General features: G+C 37.7%; 1 protein-coding gene across 2 annotated transcripts; it reads left to right on the top strand.

Annotated features, from left to right (window-relative positions):
* Positions 1–32: 32 nt before the first annotated feature.
* slc44a4 (solute carrier family 44 member 4) lies at positions 33–15937 on the top strand. 2 transcript variants are annotated; one of them, XM_005936267.2, is made up of 23 exons: positions 33–283; positions 4338–4386; positions 4646–4719; positions 7097–7175; positions 7276–7375; positions 7471–7602; positions 8050–8110; positions 8260–8380; positions 8466–8471; positions 8937–9020; positions 9722–9834; positions 9989–10111; positions 10953–11052; positions 11253–11345; positions 11468–11570; positions 12003–12262; positions 13228–13322; positions 13453–13556; positions 13711–13784; positions 13946–14016; positions 14945–15039; positions 15130–15214; positions 15312–15937. In XM_005936267.2, the coding sequence occupies exons 1-23, from the start codon at positions 241–243 to the stop codon at positions 15428–15430; spliced, it is 2184 nt and encodes a 727-aa protein (XP_005936329.1). In that variant the 5' UTR covers positions 33–240; the 3' UTR covers positions 15431–15937. The 2 variants fall into 2 exon arrangements, with proteins under 2 accessions (XP_005936329.1, XP_005936330.1); XM_005936268.3 differs by lacking the exon at positions 8466–8471 and having other exon boundaries at positions 34–283.
* The last annotated feature ends 917 nt before the right edge of the window (positions 15938–16854 follow it).

The following is a 16854-nucleotide window of genomic DNA, read 5'->3' as shown; positions in this document are numbered from 1 at the left end:
ATCTTTGGTCCACCGCGCAGGTGCGCATCCCTCAGCAGGTGCGCGTGCAGCGTCATTCCCTGGTTACAGCTGCCAGGAAGAAAAAGATTTCTTCAGTCATTAGTTGCAATGTCCGCGCTAACGCGGCGAAGCTCCCTCGGAAAAAGTCGGTTTTAGCTTCTTGTTTGTTTTAAGCTCGCAGTGTGTAGAAGAAGTTGCGTTTTATGAGTAAGGAGGAACAGGTGGAGGTCCAGGCGGAACATGGCTAAAACACAAGAAGAGGAAAATCCGAACTCCGAATACGGTGAGCTGACGTCGGCCGTTGGTGTTCTCAGAGGATCTGCTTTCAGCGTTAAAGTAAAAATTTCCAAAGGCAGCTGAGAAAACTCTGAAATGAACGAGTTTAGAGTTAAATACTTTGTGAGAGCTGTGTTCATTTTTTGTGTCACGCCATTTTCTTTTTAGAGTTTTAAGTTAAAGTTTCTAACTCTTTTTTTTTCTCTTTTTTTTTAAATGAAGTGGTTATTAGCATAAACCCACTGTTTCTAACGTGGATTTTTTTTAAATGACTGTTAGGTCGTTAAAGTTCAGTGATATCTTAATTATCTTCCTGTTTAACAGTAGGCAGTGTGCCAATATTAGTCTAATCAAACTGTTTTATTGTTTTACAGATAACCTAGTTTTAAAATGTTGTGACAGTTTTATTACTGACAAATCAGGACACCTCAGAAACCTGACTCTAAGAAAAAAGACAGTATCCAATGGGAGAAATAAGAAGGCTAAAATAGTTTTAAATAATTGCATCCTTTCCTTTAAAATTTCTTCCATTATTAATGTAATGCTTAGATTTAATCACAGTGTCAGTTGAGCATGGCCTTATGGTCAAATGTGTTAACTGTGTAGTGTTGGGGTTCGAAGGATTAGATACTAACAAACTAAATACTTGATTATCTCTCATCTAAATACCAGTTTGTTCTCCCTGATGAGAATCCTCAGTTATTTAGGCTTGAAAGTTGCCTAAATCAACGTTTTATCATGAAAATATGTGCAGTTTATTTCTATAATGATCAGTTAACATTGTTTCATATTAGGGCGAATGTACACATAAGCACTATTGGTCTGCATAGTGTAAAAGCAGGGAGTATGTGTTGCATTAGTTAACAGATTGTGGCCTTGTGGCTTGTGATTGTGGTTTGCACACAAACTCTAAAACTGGAGATGCTTAGATTCTTAAAAGACAAATTCTGTTGCTGCTGATGAAAACGTTTTGGCCACTTCACCTTGTGGAACGGAGTCTGCTCTGTTGGAGTACGTCATGAGTCTGTTGGCACTCTGGCAGGTTTGATAAGGCTACAATAAACAAACCCTCCCTGGAGGTAAACATACATGGATGGATGGATTTCATGTCCTTCCATATAAGATGTAAAAACCAGGTGACCACAGCATCACTGGCAGCTGAACCTCTGTTTCTTAAAAATTTGTGTGTGTGTGTGTGTGTGTGTGTGTGTGTGTGTGTGTGTGTCAATTCAGATGAGTGGTCTAATGATGATTCAGCTTTAAAGCTATTCTTTGTTGCTCTGATTGGGTTCACAGGGAAGTAGAAATCATTTTCAGGGCTTTGGACACTTCCTGATTCATTAGTGAGAGATTTGTTTGCTCCCTTTTTTGGAGCTGTTGCACTTTGGTCTCGGTTAAGAAAGTTTAGACAGTGTTGAGAAAGATGTGCCTTATTGCAAATCATTGGCCGCAAAACTTGTTAAGCCTGCCTGGTTCAACAGGTGAACCAATGTTAGAACATAACTCTGTTAATAAAGCTAATGTAGGAGACAGGAGAATCGCAAATAGGCTTTATTTTACATTCTTAACACATTTATAAAATGACTGAGTTAAATAAAATGATTTTGGTGTCAGCTGTCTGATAGTGAGTTGGAGTTTGTAGATTTGTTGCTGTTCTTGGGATCATTGTCCTGTTACATTACACAGCAACACACAGCCAAGCTTAACCTGTCAGACAGGTTTGGCATTTCACTCTACGACATTTGACAATTTCCCCAGTACCCTTAATAATGGGTTTTGACACCTCTAGTATATATCAATAAAAACATGGCTAGATGCTCATTAGAATAGGTTCCTATTTTTTCCAAGGGTAGCTACACTGACAAAGACAACTCTCATTCCACAGGTCGGATTCGAACCAAGCTGTACAGTATATGGTCGCCTGCTCATCCCAGTGAGCTAAACTGGCTCTTGTTCATGGTTGACTTTACACAGTTGGTATGGGGTGTTTGTGCTGACATGGTTGTGTCTGTCTGAAGGACACTGTCCTAGAGCTCTTGTGATTTGTTCACATACAACTTTGCAAACTTAAATCCTGCAGCCATGTTCTTTTGTGGGAGAATAAGCTTCTTCTTTTTTTTTCATTATTTTTTTCAAATTGATGTTCTAATAAGAAAACCTTTCTCCGGTTATTGTAGCCATTGGAATGTTTAATCACAAGATATCCAGGATTCGCACAACATTTGAATATTTAAAAAACCCCAAAAAAAACCCCGTTGTAAATCCGTCTCTGCCGGCTACAATTAACCAAGCCATAATTTCTTTTTACAGACAAACCGAAGAATTTAGGCAACATCTATGTTTTTCTTTGTGTCAGAGTCTCCTTGTGCCACTTCTATGTTAAGTCATTGCTTTAACTGGTTGCATTGCTGTGGGTTTAAAGGACTGGGTCTGTTCTGTCATCTGCCTCATTCATCTTAAGACAGGGTCATGCGATAACTTTTGTATTCATGGTCCTTTGTAATTTTTTCAAATTCAAGCTGTAAAATACCAGCCTGTATGAGGTTCAAAGTTTAAAGGTTTAAGGCTTTGCATCAGTTTTTTACGAGGTGTGTCATCTAAAGGTGCAGACTGTCATTTACTCTAAACACACAACAGCGTCCTAGTAGATGAAATCTGACACTCACGGAAAAACAAACCAGTGAAAAGCTGTCTGTGTTGTCAGCATTTTGTATCTCTGACGTTTCTCTAAGTATTTCTCGAGTGGAGATTTGGAGGACGTTAGTGTAGTCTTTTCAATGAATTGTTTGTTTGACACACCTGATATTTCAATGACTGAACAATACTGAGATGAAAAACCTTCTGATGTTATGTGTTGCAGTAATTGGCATTTTATTAGCCCTTCCTGTTTTGAAGGATTACACTATAATGTACATTTAGCTTTTTGTTATGGCCACTTATTGCCAGCTTTGAATCACATGATTGGCCCTGAAGTTAATACATCCTGTTGTAATATTTGCATCCTTCTCGGAAAGCCTGAGGGACTATGTGCAATGTTGACACACTGTCCTTTCAGCTCTATTCAAATTACTCAGTGAGACGACTTTTAAATGTGGTAACTTTTAAGCTACCTTATGCTTTTAGTTTTCATAAAGTGAGGAGTGCAGCTTTTTCTTATGATCAAATATGAAGTACACGTGGATTACAAAGCCATAAATCGTTTAGTCATTGTATTTAATACCATATGAGGGTGGCTTGTCCTATCGGGTTATTCCTGCTCGACAGGATAATGCAGATCTGACTTTGGTGGATGGATTTTTTTTTTTTCAGCTGAAAGTATCTCAAAGAAGTTTCCTGAGTTTCATGTTTTGCAATTAAACTAGTACACTTTGCTTTGTAGAGGCAGGACAGTCTCATTGTTTCAATTCAAATTCTATTAAAAAAAACTATGTCGACAAATGATTATCCTGAGAGCTGCTGCTGTCAGTGCTGTGCCTCACTCAGTAATTTTTTTTATACTCCCTATGGTATGATTAAACATATATTTTCTAACATAAAATATGCATTTTATTTTATATTCAGACCCGCTTGATTTGTAAGTCCACTGTATTCATTGTTGGTTCCTGCTAACTGTCCCTCTTTCTGTTCCAGGAAACAACAATGACATATTTCTTCCTAGTAATTCAATTCCTGTCATAGTGATTATACAGCAACACCTCTATGAACAATCAGCCCATAAAATATGAATGCAAGTCCCTGAAAGTTTTCCTTATTCACTTAAAAGTAATTCATTAACTTTAAACAGAGGGTGCCTGTTTTTTAAAGTTAAACAAATCTAACTATAAGAAATATTTCAGGAACTAGCTAAATAAAACTCCAGTATAACCAGGTTGAAAGATGGCAATGGTCAAAATGTCTTTATCCAAAAAGGCCTGTTTTAATAACTGCACCTTGTCCATTGTTGCACAGTTATACATTAAATCAGCAGTTCAAAAATGTGTAAGAAACTGCTAATGTGTCCTTGATCATCTGTTCACAAATAAGGAAGTTGTTGATTAATGGCGAATGTTTGCCTTTCCCAGGACAACCAGCGCAGTTTGACCATAATTTCAAAGGACCTGTAAAGAATAGGTAAGCCTGACTCAAAGCTCACTGGATAGGTGGTGAAATTCTTACATTTTAACCCTCCTGTCCTCTGTCCAGCTATGTGGTTCCTGGTGTAGTGTGTGTGTGTGTGTGTGTTTTCTTTTGGCCCAGGAAGACACATTTATCACATTTAATGAAGACACATTTAACAAAATCAAAAACCCATGCAAAGCTTACCCTGTTCACTTTACTTAATACTATCTCACTTTCTTTTTCTTTTCTTTTTTTTTTTTCTTTTACACAGAGGGTGTACAGATATAATCTGCTGTATTCTCTTCCTGCTGGTCATCATTGGCTACATAGCAGTTGGAGTTTTAGGTAAGAGAAACCCAACCCTGCCAGCACAGGCATTATGTGCCCAACTGTGTTTTCATATGTCCTCATGTTTTTCACTTCATACTCATTGCTGCTATATACTATAAAATACTATAAATACTATAAAATAATAATGACAATAATAGTGAAAGAAAGTCCTAGGACAGTTATTTGCCATTGAGGAGACAAGATGCAGTGGGGATAAAAGAGACCTGGAGTCTTTTAGTCTTCCTCACAGGTACTCTAAAACGGCGGTCGGAAGGCAACAACTCAAACTCACTGTGAAGTGGATGGTTCAAACAATTAATAATAGAATGAGCCTTTCTAAGCACATTTCTATTGTAAATGGCCAAAAGTCCATCTTGCCAGCGCCCTGAAATTTTGCTAGCAGTTTTTACCAGAAGTCCCAACCGATTCTTATTCTTCACCGTCAGGTTACCAAACCAGGCAGCGATACAAAAAGACATCACAGATTCGATAAAACTTCTATAAAACAAAGACAACATCTCAGATGAGACATTAAAAGATCTCATTTTCCTTAAAAAGAACAGTCTTTGTTGAACTTTTTTAGTAGTGGCATCAGCATGAGATTCAAAACACAGTTTATGGTCAAGTACCACACCTAGATATTTATAACTCTCAACGATCCCAATATCGGCAGTTTTAATGATAGTGGGTGATGAGCTATAAGAGGACTTCCTAAAATCAATAATCATGTCTTTAGTTTTTGACACATTAAGTGAAAGGAAGGACTCATCACACCAATTCACAAAATCATCTACAACCTGTCCATGGCCTGACTCGTCCCCCACTAGAAGACTGACGATCACTGTGTCGTCAGCAAACTTCAGGATGTGTCTGTTCGTGAAATTGCTGCGACACTCATTCGTGTACAGAATGAACAGAAGGGGAGAGAGGCAGCAACCCTGGGGTGATCCAGTAGAGGAGGAGAGCACATCAGAAAATACATGATTCACCCTCACGCATTGTGACCTATTAGTCAGAAAGTCTGTCACCCAGCCGACCAGACTAGTGTCAAGCTTGAAATGATTGTAAAGCCTGTCAGCAAGTAAGAAGGGTTGAATTGTATTAAATGCCGATGAAAAGTCAGCAAATAATAATCTTGCATGGGTGTGGGGGGCCTCAAGATGCTTATACAAGAGATGCAGGAGTGTGACAGCAGCATCCTCCACACCTCTCCCTGCTCTATAGACGAACTGGAAGGGGTCAAGATGGTGTTCAACATGCATTAAAATCTCAATCTTAATTATCTTCTCAAATAACTTCATCACTAAAGAAGTCAGAGCCACAGGCCTAAAATCATTCAGTACCTTAGGAGAACTGCCCTTAGCAACAGGAACAATGATGGCATGTTTCCAAATCTTAGGTACTGTCTGTAGCTCTGAAGAAAGTGAGAAGATATGGTGAAAAATCCCACTCAGCTGATCAGCACAAGTTCTCAGTACCTGTCCACAGATGTTGTCAGGTCCAGGACTCTTGCTTTTAGTGTGTCTAAAAAGATTAGCTACCCCCCTCTCATCAATACAAATTGATGGGGGAGTGATAGTCTTTTCCCTCAGTGTGCTGGTCTGCCTAAAACAGTCAAAGTTCTCAAAACGAAGGTAAAAACTGTCAAGACTGTCTGCCAGATGTTTGTCAGAGGTAAACCCCTCTAAGGTCTAATTAGTCATGTGTCCGTGTTTTTCGTATGAAGCTACTATGTAGTTGATATAAAGAACTAGGTAGGGTGGAAGAGCAAGCCTGCCTCTATACAGCAGGCTATAACAATATGTAACCCATCAAGTCACTAGTTAACTTTCTGACTTCACAGAAACTACTGGTTTTTAGAATCATTCATCGTTCATGAATTTTGTTGCATTTAGACCAATTCGTGTTAACTGTTTTTCCCTCTTGTCAAACCAGAAGATTAATTTAATGGCAGAGATTTACAGCTCTTGATTTATAAATGCCAAGTAGATTACATGATGTAAAGGATTACACTTGTTGTTTCTTTCAGTTGTTTAGTTTCTATTGTTACTATGAACAGCTATGTTTTTCATATAGTTCCAGTCAGCAGCTTTTTATTGCTCTGTCATCAAACTCATTCCAACACTCAGGGCCATCTGTTATCTAGAGCAAACACAGCGGCCTGATGGGTCATGAAGTGACCTTATTTGTGTGTTCAATGGCTAGTATTTCCCAAATCTATTTCCTCCATTGAGATTATTAAAAGCACTGCACACAAGGGTGGATTTATAGTGGGAGAAATCTGCAAGCAACACATTGAACAAGATGGATTGGGTCAAACATTTACACGATTGGCTTTTAGTTTCTTTCTGAGTATTAATTTGTGCTTTTTTTTTTTTCCCCCCTCTGTCAGCTTGGATCTATGGCGATCCAAGAGATATTCTTTACGCAAGAAACTCAACTGGCTGGTTCTGTGGAGTTGGGCCAAATAAGTAATTTAACCATTGTTTAGAGTCATTTTATTTAAATATAGAAAATATATACACACTTAATAATATAATATGAAATAAAAACTTTATTCATGTCTTTCAGAGACCGACCCAACTTGCTTTACTTTGACATTCTCAAATGTGCAACGTCTGTCAATGTGATGGCAAGTGTTCTCAATGGTTTCCAGTGTCCAACCACGCAGGTACACACAGCTGCTGCAGTTTGCTGTTCCTGTTCAAACTCTTTACTTTCCTCTCCGTGCTGCATAAATATTCCTATTTTTTTCATTACCCATAGGTGTGTGTGAAAGAATGTCCCTCTGACTTCTGGGCCGTGAAGATACAGTCGTACCTTCCAGGTGAAAAACCTGCAAACGTTTTCAATCCAAATTACTGCGTGCCATCTCTTAACCTCAACAATTCTAACTTGGTAAGCTACAAATGGTGTTTAAAAGAAAGTATTCTTGTCACGCTACTAGGCTGGCGGCGTGAACAGCCAACTTTGTGAAGATCATAACTCGAGAACAGGGAAACTTGAGACTTTCAAATCTCAGTAAAGTTTGAATATTAGTGACCTCGATGCTTAAAGTCAAGGTCAGAGGTCATGTTTTTTGTACAATATCCTAGGAAATCAGATCTATTAAAAATCTTGGACGAGTTCAAATCTCGGTGACCTTGACCTCAAAGTCAGTGTCAGAAAATCTTAAAATAACTTGCATTAACTCATAGGAAGATGTTGCGTAGAGGTTTCAGATTTATGCCATAGCTGCAGTCTAGGAGGCAGGGCTAGCACTGGTGGCTGTCTCTATTTTTATGTATTCTATGTATGCAGTATTCATTTTTTGGCCAAAACTTGATTGTTAAACATGTTTTTCAGAGTGTTAGTGAGATTGTACAAAAGGAGCGGTGTCCTTTCATGCTCATACCTACAACCCCTGGTCAGTAACAAATTCATATTACTGCTTTCATTTAAATTTCCTTGTATGTTCAATACACAGTACAGTACCTTGTGTATAGAGATCTAAAAAACATTGTAACTCCATATTTATGGTTAATTTTATTTTCCTTTTTTGTTCTGTGTGGTTAGTGCTGGGGAGATGTTTTCCTGATATCACAGCCTTGGGGAACATACCTTTATACTTTGCGAATGTTCCAGGCTTGCCTGCCTCAGTGAATGACACTGTTGCCCTCATCAAAAATGGCACTGGGTAATAGACATTATCAAGATGACTATGAATCTAAATGAACCCACAGACTTTAATAATCTTGTGTCTTTTTCCTCCTTATCAACAGCACAGGGTTGGTGGTTTTGTGAGTCTCTGTTGAGCCGTAGCGTAGCAGCTAGTTCTAGTTGCTCTTGTTGCTGCGTTTAACTCACTTATACACAGCGGCCTTAGATTTCATGTGACACACTGTCTTGGGATTTGCAGCCCTAAAGCATTAATGAGTAGTTGTCTTACACTCTCTGTCTGCCTATGCTGAATATCTTGGGTTATTTCTGGTTTCTATGACTTCCCAGCTTTATTAGTGTCACATTAGACATGTAGAACATAATTATATAAAAATGGTCACTGTTGGCTGCATGATGATCTTTTTACGCACCTTTTAATTACCCCCGTACCACTTTTAGAAATGGGTTTTAAATGCTGTTGTTCGTTGTTTTGTTTTTTTCATTTGTAGTATTTGTTTTATCTGATAATGACTTTTTACTATTTAAAAGCAAAAGTGCCACCATCACATCTTGTCCTGTTTTGTCTTCGTTAGGGGCATTATCAACAGCTTTAACGCTAAGGACATCGCCACCCGAATCTTTGCAGATTTTGCATCGTCATGGCCGTGGATCATCCTGTGAGTTTCCCTGCTGAACCAGCATTGCACACTGCCACCTGCTGATGTACAGATAGAAGTCAGATTTTGTAATGAAGTTTTGATGATATCGAATAAGCCTTAACACAAAGTAGTAGTGTCAACTTAATATCTAAAATGCTGTATCAGGTGCTCTGTCTTAATAAGAAAACTAACAGAATACAATCACTTTCAATTATTATTTTTAATATAAAAATAAATGATTACTGTATATTAATATACTTGTCAGTGAGTTCAGATGATCTGTTTGCTATCAAAAAGGTACCAAGTTATTGTTTAAAGCATGTGGTTATCAGCATACACTTACATCCTCTTCACGGGGAACACCTGCACAGTGTAATTCAATTAGAAACATGACATGAATTCTGCTTTTACATAATCTATGCATTTTCTTTTTGTCATGTAGGTTAATGATTTCAGTGTATTGCAAATACACTACTGCCCTCACAATTGCTTCAGGAGCAAATATAAAATATTACCTTATTGACAGTGTCAGCAAAAAAGTAAATGGTACCAGTAGAAGTTGTGGCAGAGGCTTTGTATGAGATTACATTAAGTTGGATATGTGTTCTTAATATAGTTTACATCTTTCTCACGGCTTTCTTTTTACCTTAAAATCGTTGCTTTAATTTCTTATAAATGTCCTAACTGTCCCTCCATCCTGTCCACTTGTCCTGTCTCAGTGGTTTGGTGATAGCCATGCTTGTCAGTCTGTTGTTCCTGTTGCTGTTGAGGTTTACCGCTCCAGTCATGGTGTGGGTCCTCATCATTGGAGTGTTGGCTGCTGGAGCTTATGGTAAATACACACCTGGAATAGTTTTTAAATCAGGCACACAGAGGTGCAGTGATGTCTGGATATAAAGAGGACCTAGTTATTTTATTTGTTGAAATACAAAGTGAAGTTAAAAAAAAACAAACAATTTTTTTCTTTTTCTTTTTTCTTTTTTCAGGAATATGGCACTGCGCCTGGGAATATATAAACTACAAACAAAACTCTGCTACCATCACTACAATTGGATTCACCACAAATTTCCAGAGTTATCTAGAAGTCCAAGAGACTTGGCTGGCATTCTGTGAGTGTCATTAAAATGCTATTTAGTTCTAACCTTTGCTGTGCTGTTCAAATGTCACCAAATATTTCTCTGTCTCGTCTTTGTAATGTTCTCAGAGGTTGAGAGCGAGCAAGCTGTGGGTGCATTAATAAGCTAATTGGGTCAAGTGTTGGATATAAAAGTAATTAAATTAATCTAGAACTGGAAATTATGCATTTACACTAGAAAGAAGGTGCTTTTCTTTATATGGCCATTTTGACAGAGCTTATCCACAGCAGCTATTCTGTGGTATTTTACAAGTAAGAGTACAGAGGAAAAGAGAGGTATAAAATCTAAATAAACAAGGACATTATTGGCACATTATGTGTGTACTGAAATCAGTATATCTAAAAATAAATGCAATAAAACCACTGTTGGCTTGCAGGAATTGCATGTCATGTTTACAGCACCTCTTGAATAATGACATTGTAAAACAGATTCAGTAACACAAATATCCTTTAGTTTGGGGGTTATAGTTTTCTTTGTTTTACACTGACACATTAAGCATTGGTAGCTTAATGTTGATTGTTAAAAGATGAATTCTTTTGTGTGTCTGGGCCAAAGGCCACAGTTTATTCGGCAGTAGTTACACACAGTAAAATATACAAAACAAGTATACACACATACACATACATGAGTAAGGTACATAGGTATATAAAAGTTCAAAGCTAGGCATGTTAAAAGATCAGAACAAATAAAGTACATTACAAGTAAAGTAACAGGGAGAACACATGTGGGCTAATATCTGTGTGTATGATTGTGGTGTGTAGCAGTTGGGTGTGGGCTTGTTCCTTTTTGTGACTCTTGTTATTCTGCTCCTCAGTGATAATTTTATGCATAGTTGAGGGGATCCTTCTGCTGACCCTCATCTTCTTACGCACAAGAATCCTCATTGCCATCGCCCTCATCCAGGAGTCCAGCAAGTAGGTTAAACAAAACGAAAAATCATCCACAGGACTGGCTCGCTTTTAACAAATGTGATGTGAATAATTCAATTCTTAATCTTAAAAGGGACTCTATTAGTTTTACTTATCACAATAAAAGTAACAGTGCGTTTTTATCTTATTGTGAAAATGTCACAAAACCTTGGCATGACCTCATGATGTGTGTTGATATTCTGCAGAGCTATCAGCTACATGATGTCCACTCTGCTGTACCCTGTGGTCACCTTTGTTCTCCTGGTGGTGTGTGTGGCTTACTGGGGGGCTACTGCTTTGTATCCATTATTGTTATGTTTGCATGTGTGTACATGTTATTCTCAGGCTACACTATGGTCTGTAATATATAGATGATATTTGATAAACGCTTTCAGTTCTTTTCTTAAACAAATGGATGCAGATATTTGGCTACTTCAGGAAGTCCCACCTACAAAGTGGTGGCTCTGAACTCCACCATGAACGACTGTAGTAGTATCGATGGCACCAAGAACTGTGACCCTCTGGTGAGCCTACTGGGGATAAATTTCCAAGAATTTTTTTTCCTTGACTTGTCTAGGAGATAATTAACTGTAATTCAATTCAGGGTCACCTGATCCAGCCCTAACTATAATCTTCATAATAAGGCTGAAAGTTTTGATTTTTTTTTTTTTTTATCTTAAAAATAGAGAGGTATGTTTTGTGAATTCAAACTGGGACCTGTCTCCATAGCAAAGGGACCTGATAGCTGAAGTTTTACCTCACGGTCTTGGAGCAAAGTGTTGTGATATGATGATTGATAGAGTCTTGTCATTCAGGATTAAAGAGGATTTAAAATGATTGTTTAATTGGTTAATAATTGGTTTACTGTTTGTTTGTTTGTTTTTGGTAGCCTTTTGGCAAATACATGCACAACCATTTCATACGCCATCACTGCTACTTTCTTGTTCTCCTCGCAGAACTTCACCTCATCGGATTACCCGAACTGCCCCTCAGCCAGCTGCATCTTCATCAACTACAATAGCACGGACACCTTCCGGAAGAACCTCCAGTACCTGCACATCTACAACGTGGTGGCTTTTCTCTGGTGTGTCAACTTTGTCATTGCTCTTGGACAGTGCACGCTGGCTGGAGCTTTCGCTTCCTACTACTGGGCTTTCGAAAAACCGTCTGACATCCCCATGTTCCCTCTCTTTGGAGGTTTTATACGCTCACTCAGGTAGGTTAATGAGCAACTACCACATCCTGCAACAATGAATGAGTAAAGAGTAAATGACCCAGAGGTGCCATTTTGAGACCCAATTCTTTTTATATGATTACAGTATGTTTCAGAGGATAACGCACACAAAGCCTAATATTTTCATAATTTATAATTGGAGGGCTGAAGAAATATTAGAAATGTGGATTATTTTTCCATTAAGCTGCCGCGGATGACTGTGAACATAACTTTGTTTTATGTTCTGTAACTTGTCAAACGTTTTTACCTAGAAGTCAAAGTCTTCAAGTAGAGGGTGATTCTTAGTACAGGCCGACTGCAGCAATTAAACCAGCCACATCTCTATTTTTTATTTTAACTCTGATTTGTAAATTGTCTGCTGTACACAGCTAATCTAATATTTCCTGACATGATGTCCCACATAAGTTTTGTTCTTCTTAAAAAAAAAAGAACTGCATTATCAGTGCTGCTATTTCATCATTCATTCTTCAGCACGTTGCATTCAGTAGACAGTAGACACATGTCAGTATAAAAGATGGACATGCCAACATAATGCCAGCCACTGATTTTTCATGTCCTGTTTTGAAGTTTTGACTTGAGCGCTGTAATCTTAGTGTTTTGAAACCAGATGTCATGAGGCTGATCAGACTGAGAAACTGAGGGACACCCCATTCATTGCTAACCATTGGCCATATCCTAAGTAATACTCCTTCCTGACTCTAAAAATGATCCCAATTTACAAAATGGACTTGATGTTGTATTTACGAAACTAACAACTGGACCTAAAATCTTACCACAGAGCGAAAGAGCTAAAGAAGATTTTCACATATGTCTTTGTAAAAACAGAAGTGTGTGTTTAATTGTCGTTGCCAGTTTTAGGCAGTTCAGTATTAGTTTAGCTTTTACACCTGGAATCTACATATATCTTTTAAACTGGCTAAGAATACAACATGTAATGATTTTTCAAGGTACCATTTGGGCTCTTTGGCATTTGGTGCTTTGATCCTGACCCTGGTTCAGATCATGAGGTTGATCCTGGAGTACATTGACCAGAAAACAAGAGGTAAGAGTGATAATATTCTCAGATGTCACTGCCACAGGATACGAGTAAAAGTATATTTTGAAATAACTGGGTGGTCAAAGATGTTTATATACTAAGACACTAAGAATTTTCCCTGACTTGTCGTCTCCAGGGTCGCAGAACAGTTGTGTGCGTTTTATATTGTGCTGCCTGAAGTGCTGCTTGTGGTGTCTGGAGAAGTTCATCAAGTTCATCAACAGGAACGCTTACATCATGGTGAGAGGACATCATGTGAAAAACAGCCTTTGATATTAACTATAAGCGTTTCTTTTTCTACTCTAAACATGATAAAATCTGTTTTACTATCTTTACATAATTTATCTAGTATTTCACTGGAGTCTGAAAATCACTGTTTTTTGTTTTTTGTCAGATTGCCATTTATGGGAAAAACTTCTGTGTCTCAGCCAAAAATGCTTTTCAGCTGCTCATGAGAAATGTGATAAGGTTTGTGTTGTAGTTATTTCCACAGTAAAGGGTCTGTGCTTAGTACTTCATGCTTACAGTTCCTGTAATGCTTGTACAGAACATGAATGTATTTGCACATGTTTGAGAGACTGAGTGATTTAGTGTCGTGTTTCTCCGTCCTGCCCTGCTTGTGCTCTCAGGGTTGTAGTGCTCGATAAAGTCACAGACCTGCTGCTGTTCTTTGGGAAGCTGATGGTGGTTGGAGGTGTAGGTAAGGACAACATCGATTCATCTAGCAAATCTGTCACTGTGGGGTTTTTTGTAAAAACACTCTGTAGCAGGTTTTATGTTATTATAGAATATTTTCAATTAAATTTGTAGATTGATTTTTAATCTGTTGGGGAGATGTTCCAATTTATATTTATAAAGGAACTAGACGAGTCTGGCCTGGTCCAAACTCGTCTGCCTTTTAAGCTGTTACAATTGTCAACAAGTTGATAAATGGTCTTTGTGCTGTGTGCTGGTGAGTGTAGTGGAAGCATCAGAGAAAACTCAAAACAGCTGCAAGCTACATCCGCAAACATGGTGGAGAGGCAAATTTATGAGATTAAAAAACAAATCAGCTCTATGCACAGCATAGAGCTGGTAAAGAGTGCACAAGGCAGAAACACTGCCAGTGTGTTTGGAAGCTGCCAGGGACGAAATGTCACAGACACGCACACGATGTGCACCCAGGGTGAGACGGGAACGCCCTGTGGGTTGATCACTGTGACTGACTCTGAGACACTCTCATTTAAATCACCAGTAATCTCTCATTGGAGTAAGATGATTGAACTTTGAAGTTAAATAAGTGGAAACTTGAAAAGTTCAGTTTCTAGTTGAGTTCCTGCCAAACAGAATCTGTTTCAGTTGTTTTTAGCTGCATGTTAAAATAATTAGTGCTTTAAGGGGAGTGCTAAAACACAGGAAGTTCAAACAATCAATTTAAAGAAAAAGAAAAAGTACAACTAAAATATATACAAAGCTGCAATAGTTTACATTCAATCATTAGAAAAAGTGATAAATGCTAAATTAGAAAGTACAAAAGAAACCCTGAAAATGATGAAAGCATCTCAGCAGCATTTGGTCACTGCTGATTAAACTCTAATATCTCAGTTTGTCTGAAAGAATAGGTTCTGAAGTCTGAATCTCCTTTCCAGGTGTTTTGTCCTTCTTTTTCTTCTCTGGACGAATTAAGCTGCCGGGCTCCAGCTTCCGTTCTGAAAACCTCAACTACTACTGGATGCCAATAATTGTGAGCTAATCTCTTTTTTTAGGATAGTTGTCCTTGTTTCCATTTTTCAGGGATTTGTCGTTGATTTGTTTTTTTCCTTTGTTCCTGTAGACGGTGGCGTTGGGTAGCTACCTCATAGCACACGGATTTTTCAGCGTGTATAACATGTGTGTGGACACACTCTTCCTCTGCTTCTGTGAGTAAATACAGTTTACTGAATAATGTTTGATCACATTATTTCCACATAGGCGAGCAGCGCATTGCTCACACTCGTCTTCCTGTCTCACCCACAGTGGAAGACCTGGAGCGTAATGATGGATCTGCAGAGAGGCCGTACTTCATGTCTAAAGGCCTCATGAAAATCCTCAATAAATCCAACAAGATTCAAAAAAAGCAGAAAGCTAAGGACTGAAGATATTTGTTGGGGTTTTCTGCATATGTATATGAAACCACACAAAACTGTCACACACATTCAGGATGTTTTTCTTTGTATCTCTTCACTTTTAGATATCATTAGCTAGGTTTAACAAAATTACTCTGCAATTTAGCACTTTTTAATAGCTTGCTTTTTGTTTTAACATTTATATTTAGTATTAATGACTGTACATATAAAAGGACCGAGAGATTCCAAGTAATGCAAATCTATTCATCTGTTCATTTGTTTTTCATAAGCACTTTTCTGTAAGGTGATCTTTCTGTTGCTTTAACAGCATTTAATCCTCCTGCTGGTTGATTGGTTGTTACTGTTTTGAATGTCAGTTGAAAGTTAAGACTCAATGTACAACTTGAATTCTAGAGAAACATTTAAGCTAATTTCTAAAAATGCTCTTATATATTTTGAGATTCGTAAAGTTTTTATACATTTTTATTTTCACAATATTGTTAATTAATTGTAAAAGAATAAAGTTGTAAATATGAACATCTGCCTCCAGCAGCTTCTGTGTGGATTCTCATCGTTTTAGAGCCATTTTTCCCTACCTCTGAGTTCAGTTTCATATTTACTATCAGAATCACCTTTTTTACTTTCACAAGTAAAATATTACGGTATTCGCTATATGGTCCACATGATAGTCCTATTTTATTAGAACTTCATTAGGATTTTTGGGTAAAACCCATCTCACATTGGCCTTGTATAGTGCACTCTGCAGGATTGTACTGCATGAATTGTAGATTGGGGTTTCTAGTCATTTTAAAGCTTTTTCAACATATCTGAGACGAGACCAGTTTAGAGCTGACTGATAAATCTGCCCTATTTCACAATAGGAAGAGATATTGATTTATTCACTAATCTGATTTTGGAGAGTGCCTTGTATATTGTAGTCAGTTTGGGGGTTTTGAGATTATGGATAGCACCACACTTGATAGTGTTTATAATTTGACCTGATTAGGCTTAAATTTCTTTTTTCACTGTAGAATTAATTTGATGGTCTAAAAATCTATTCACGTTAATCCCTTATTGTAATTCTAATCTGTCAGATGGAATGAAGTCTATTTCTAAATAAATATGTTTGGAGCATTTTAATTCCCTTACAACTGCAATCTAGGAAGTTTATCATGTTATTGTTTTGTCAGGCTTCGGGGTTGTTCCAGATGGGTGTATGCATGGGATTAATGAAGACTCTGAAGATTTTTAAAAATTCCCACCATGCTGTCATAGATGAGCCAATATTAATGCTTTTACAGCATATGTGTCATTTGATGTTTCAGCTACTGAATGGTAGCACTGAAATCTCTATTTGTACATAGTTTTACCTAGAATTATTTTATTCCTCAATTATTTTCATTAAATATATTTTATGAATATTTAATTTTCCAGTCTGAATAAAAGTCCCTGAA

This window comes from Haplochromis burtoni, unplaced genomic scaffold, assembly GCF_018398535.1.
Source record: "Haplochromis burtoni strain Fernald_Lab_line unplaced genomic scaffold, NCSU_Asbu1 Contig_200, whole genome shotgun sequence".
In the NCBI taxonomy this organism is placed as follows: Eukaryota; Metazoa; Chordata; class Actinopteri; order Cichliformes; family Cichlidae; genus Haplochromis; species Haplochromis burtoni.
The sequence above is the reverse complement of the archived record's forward strand: the minus strand, read 5'-3'. Positions and strand labels throughout refer to the sequence as shown.

Excerpts from the sequence above, each read along its gene's own strand:
- slc44a4 (XM_005936267.2), top strand. The coding sequence starts at position 241 with ATGGCTAAAACACAAGAAGAGGAAAATCCGAACTCCGAATACG. Across the intron at positions 11,571-12,002 it reads CCAAGAACTGTGACCCTCTG|AACTTCACCTCATCGGATTA; the intron begins GTGAGCCTACTG and ends TTCTCCTCGCAG. Across the intron at positions 13,323-13,452 it reads CATTGACCAGAAAACAAGAG|GGTCGCAGAACAGTTGTGTG; the intron begins GTAAGAGTGATA and ends TGTCGTCTCCAG.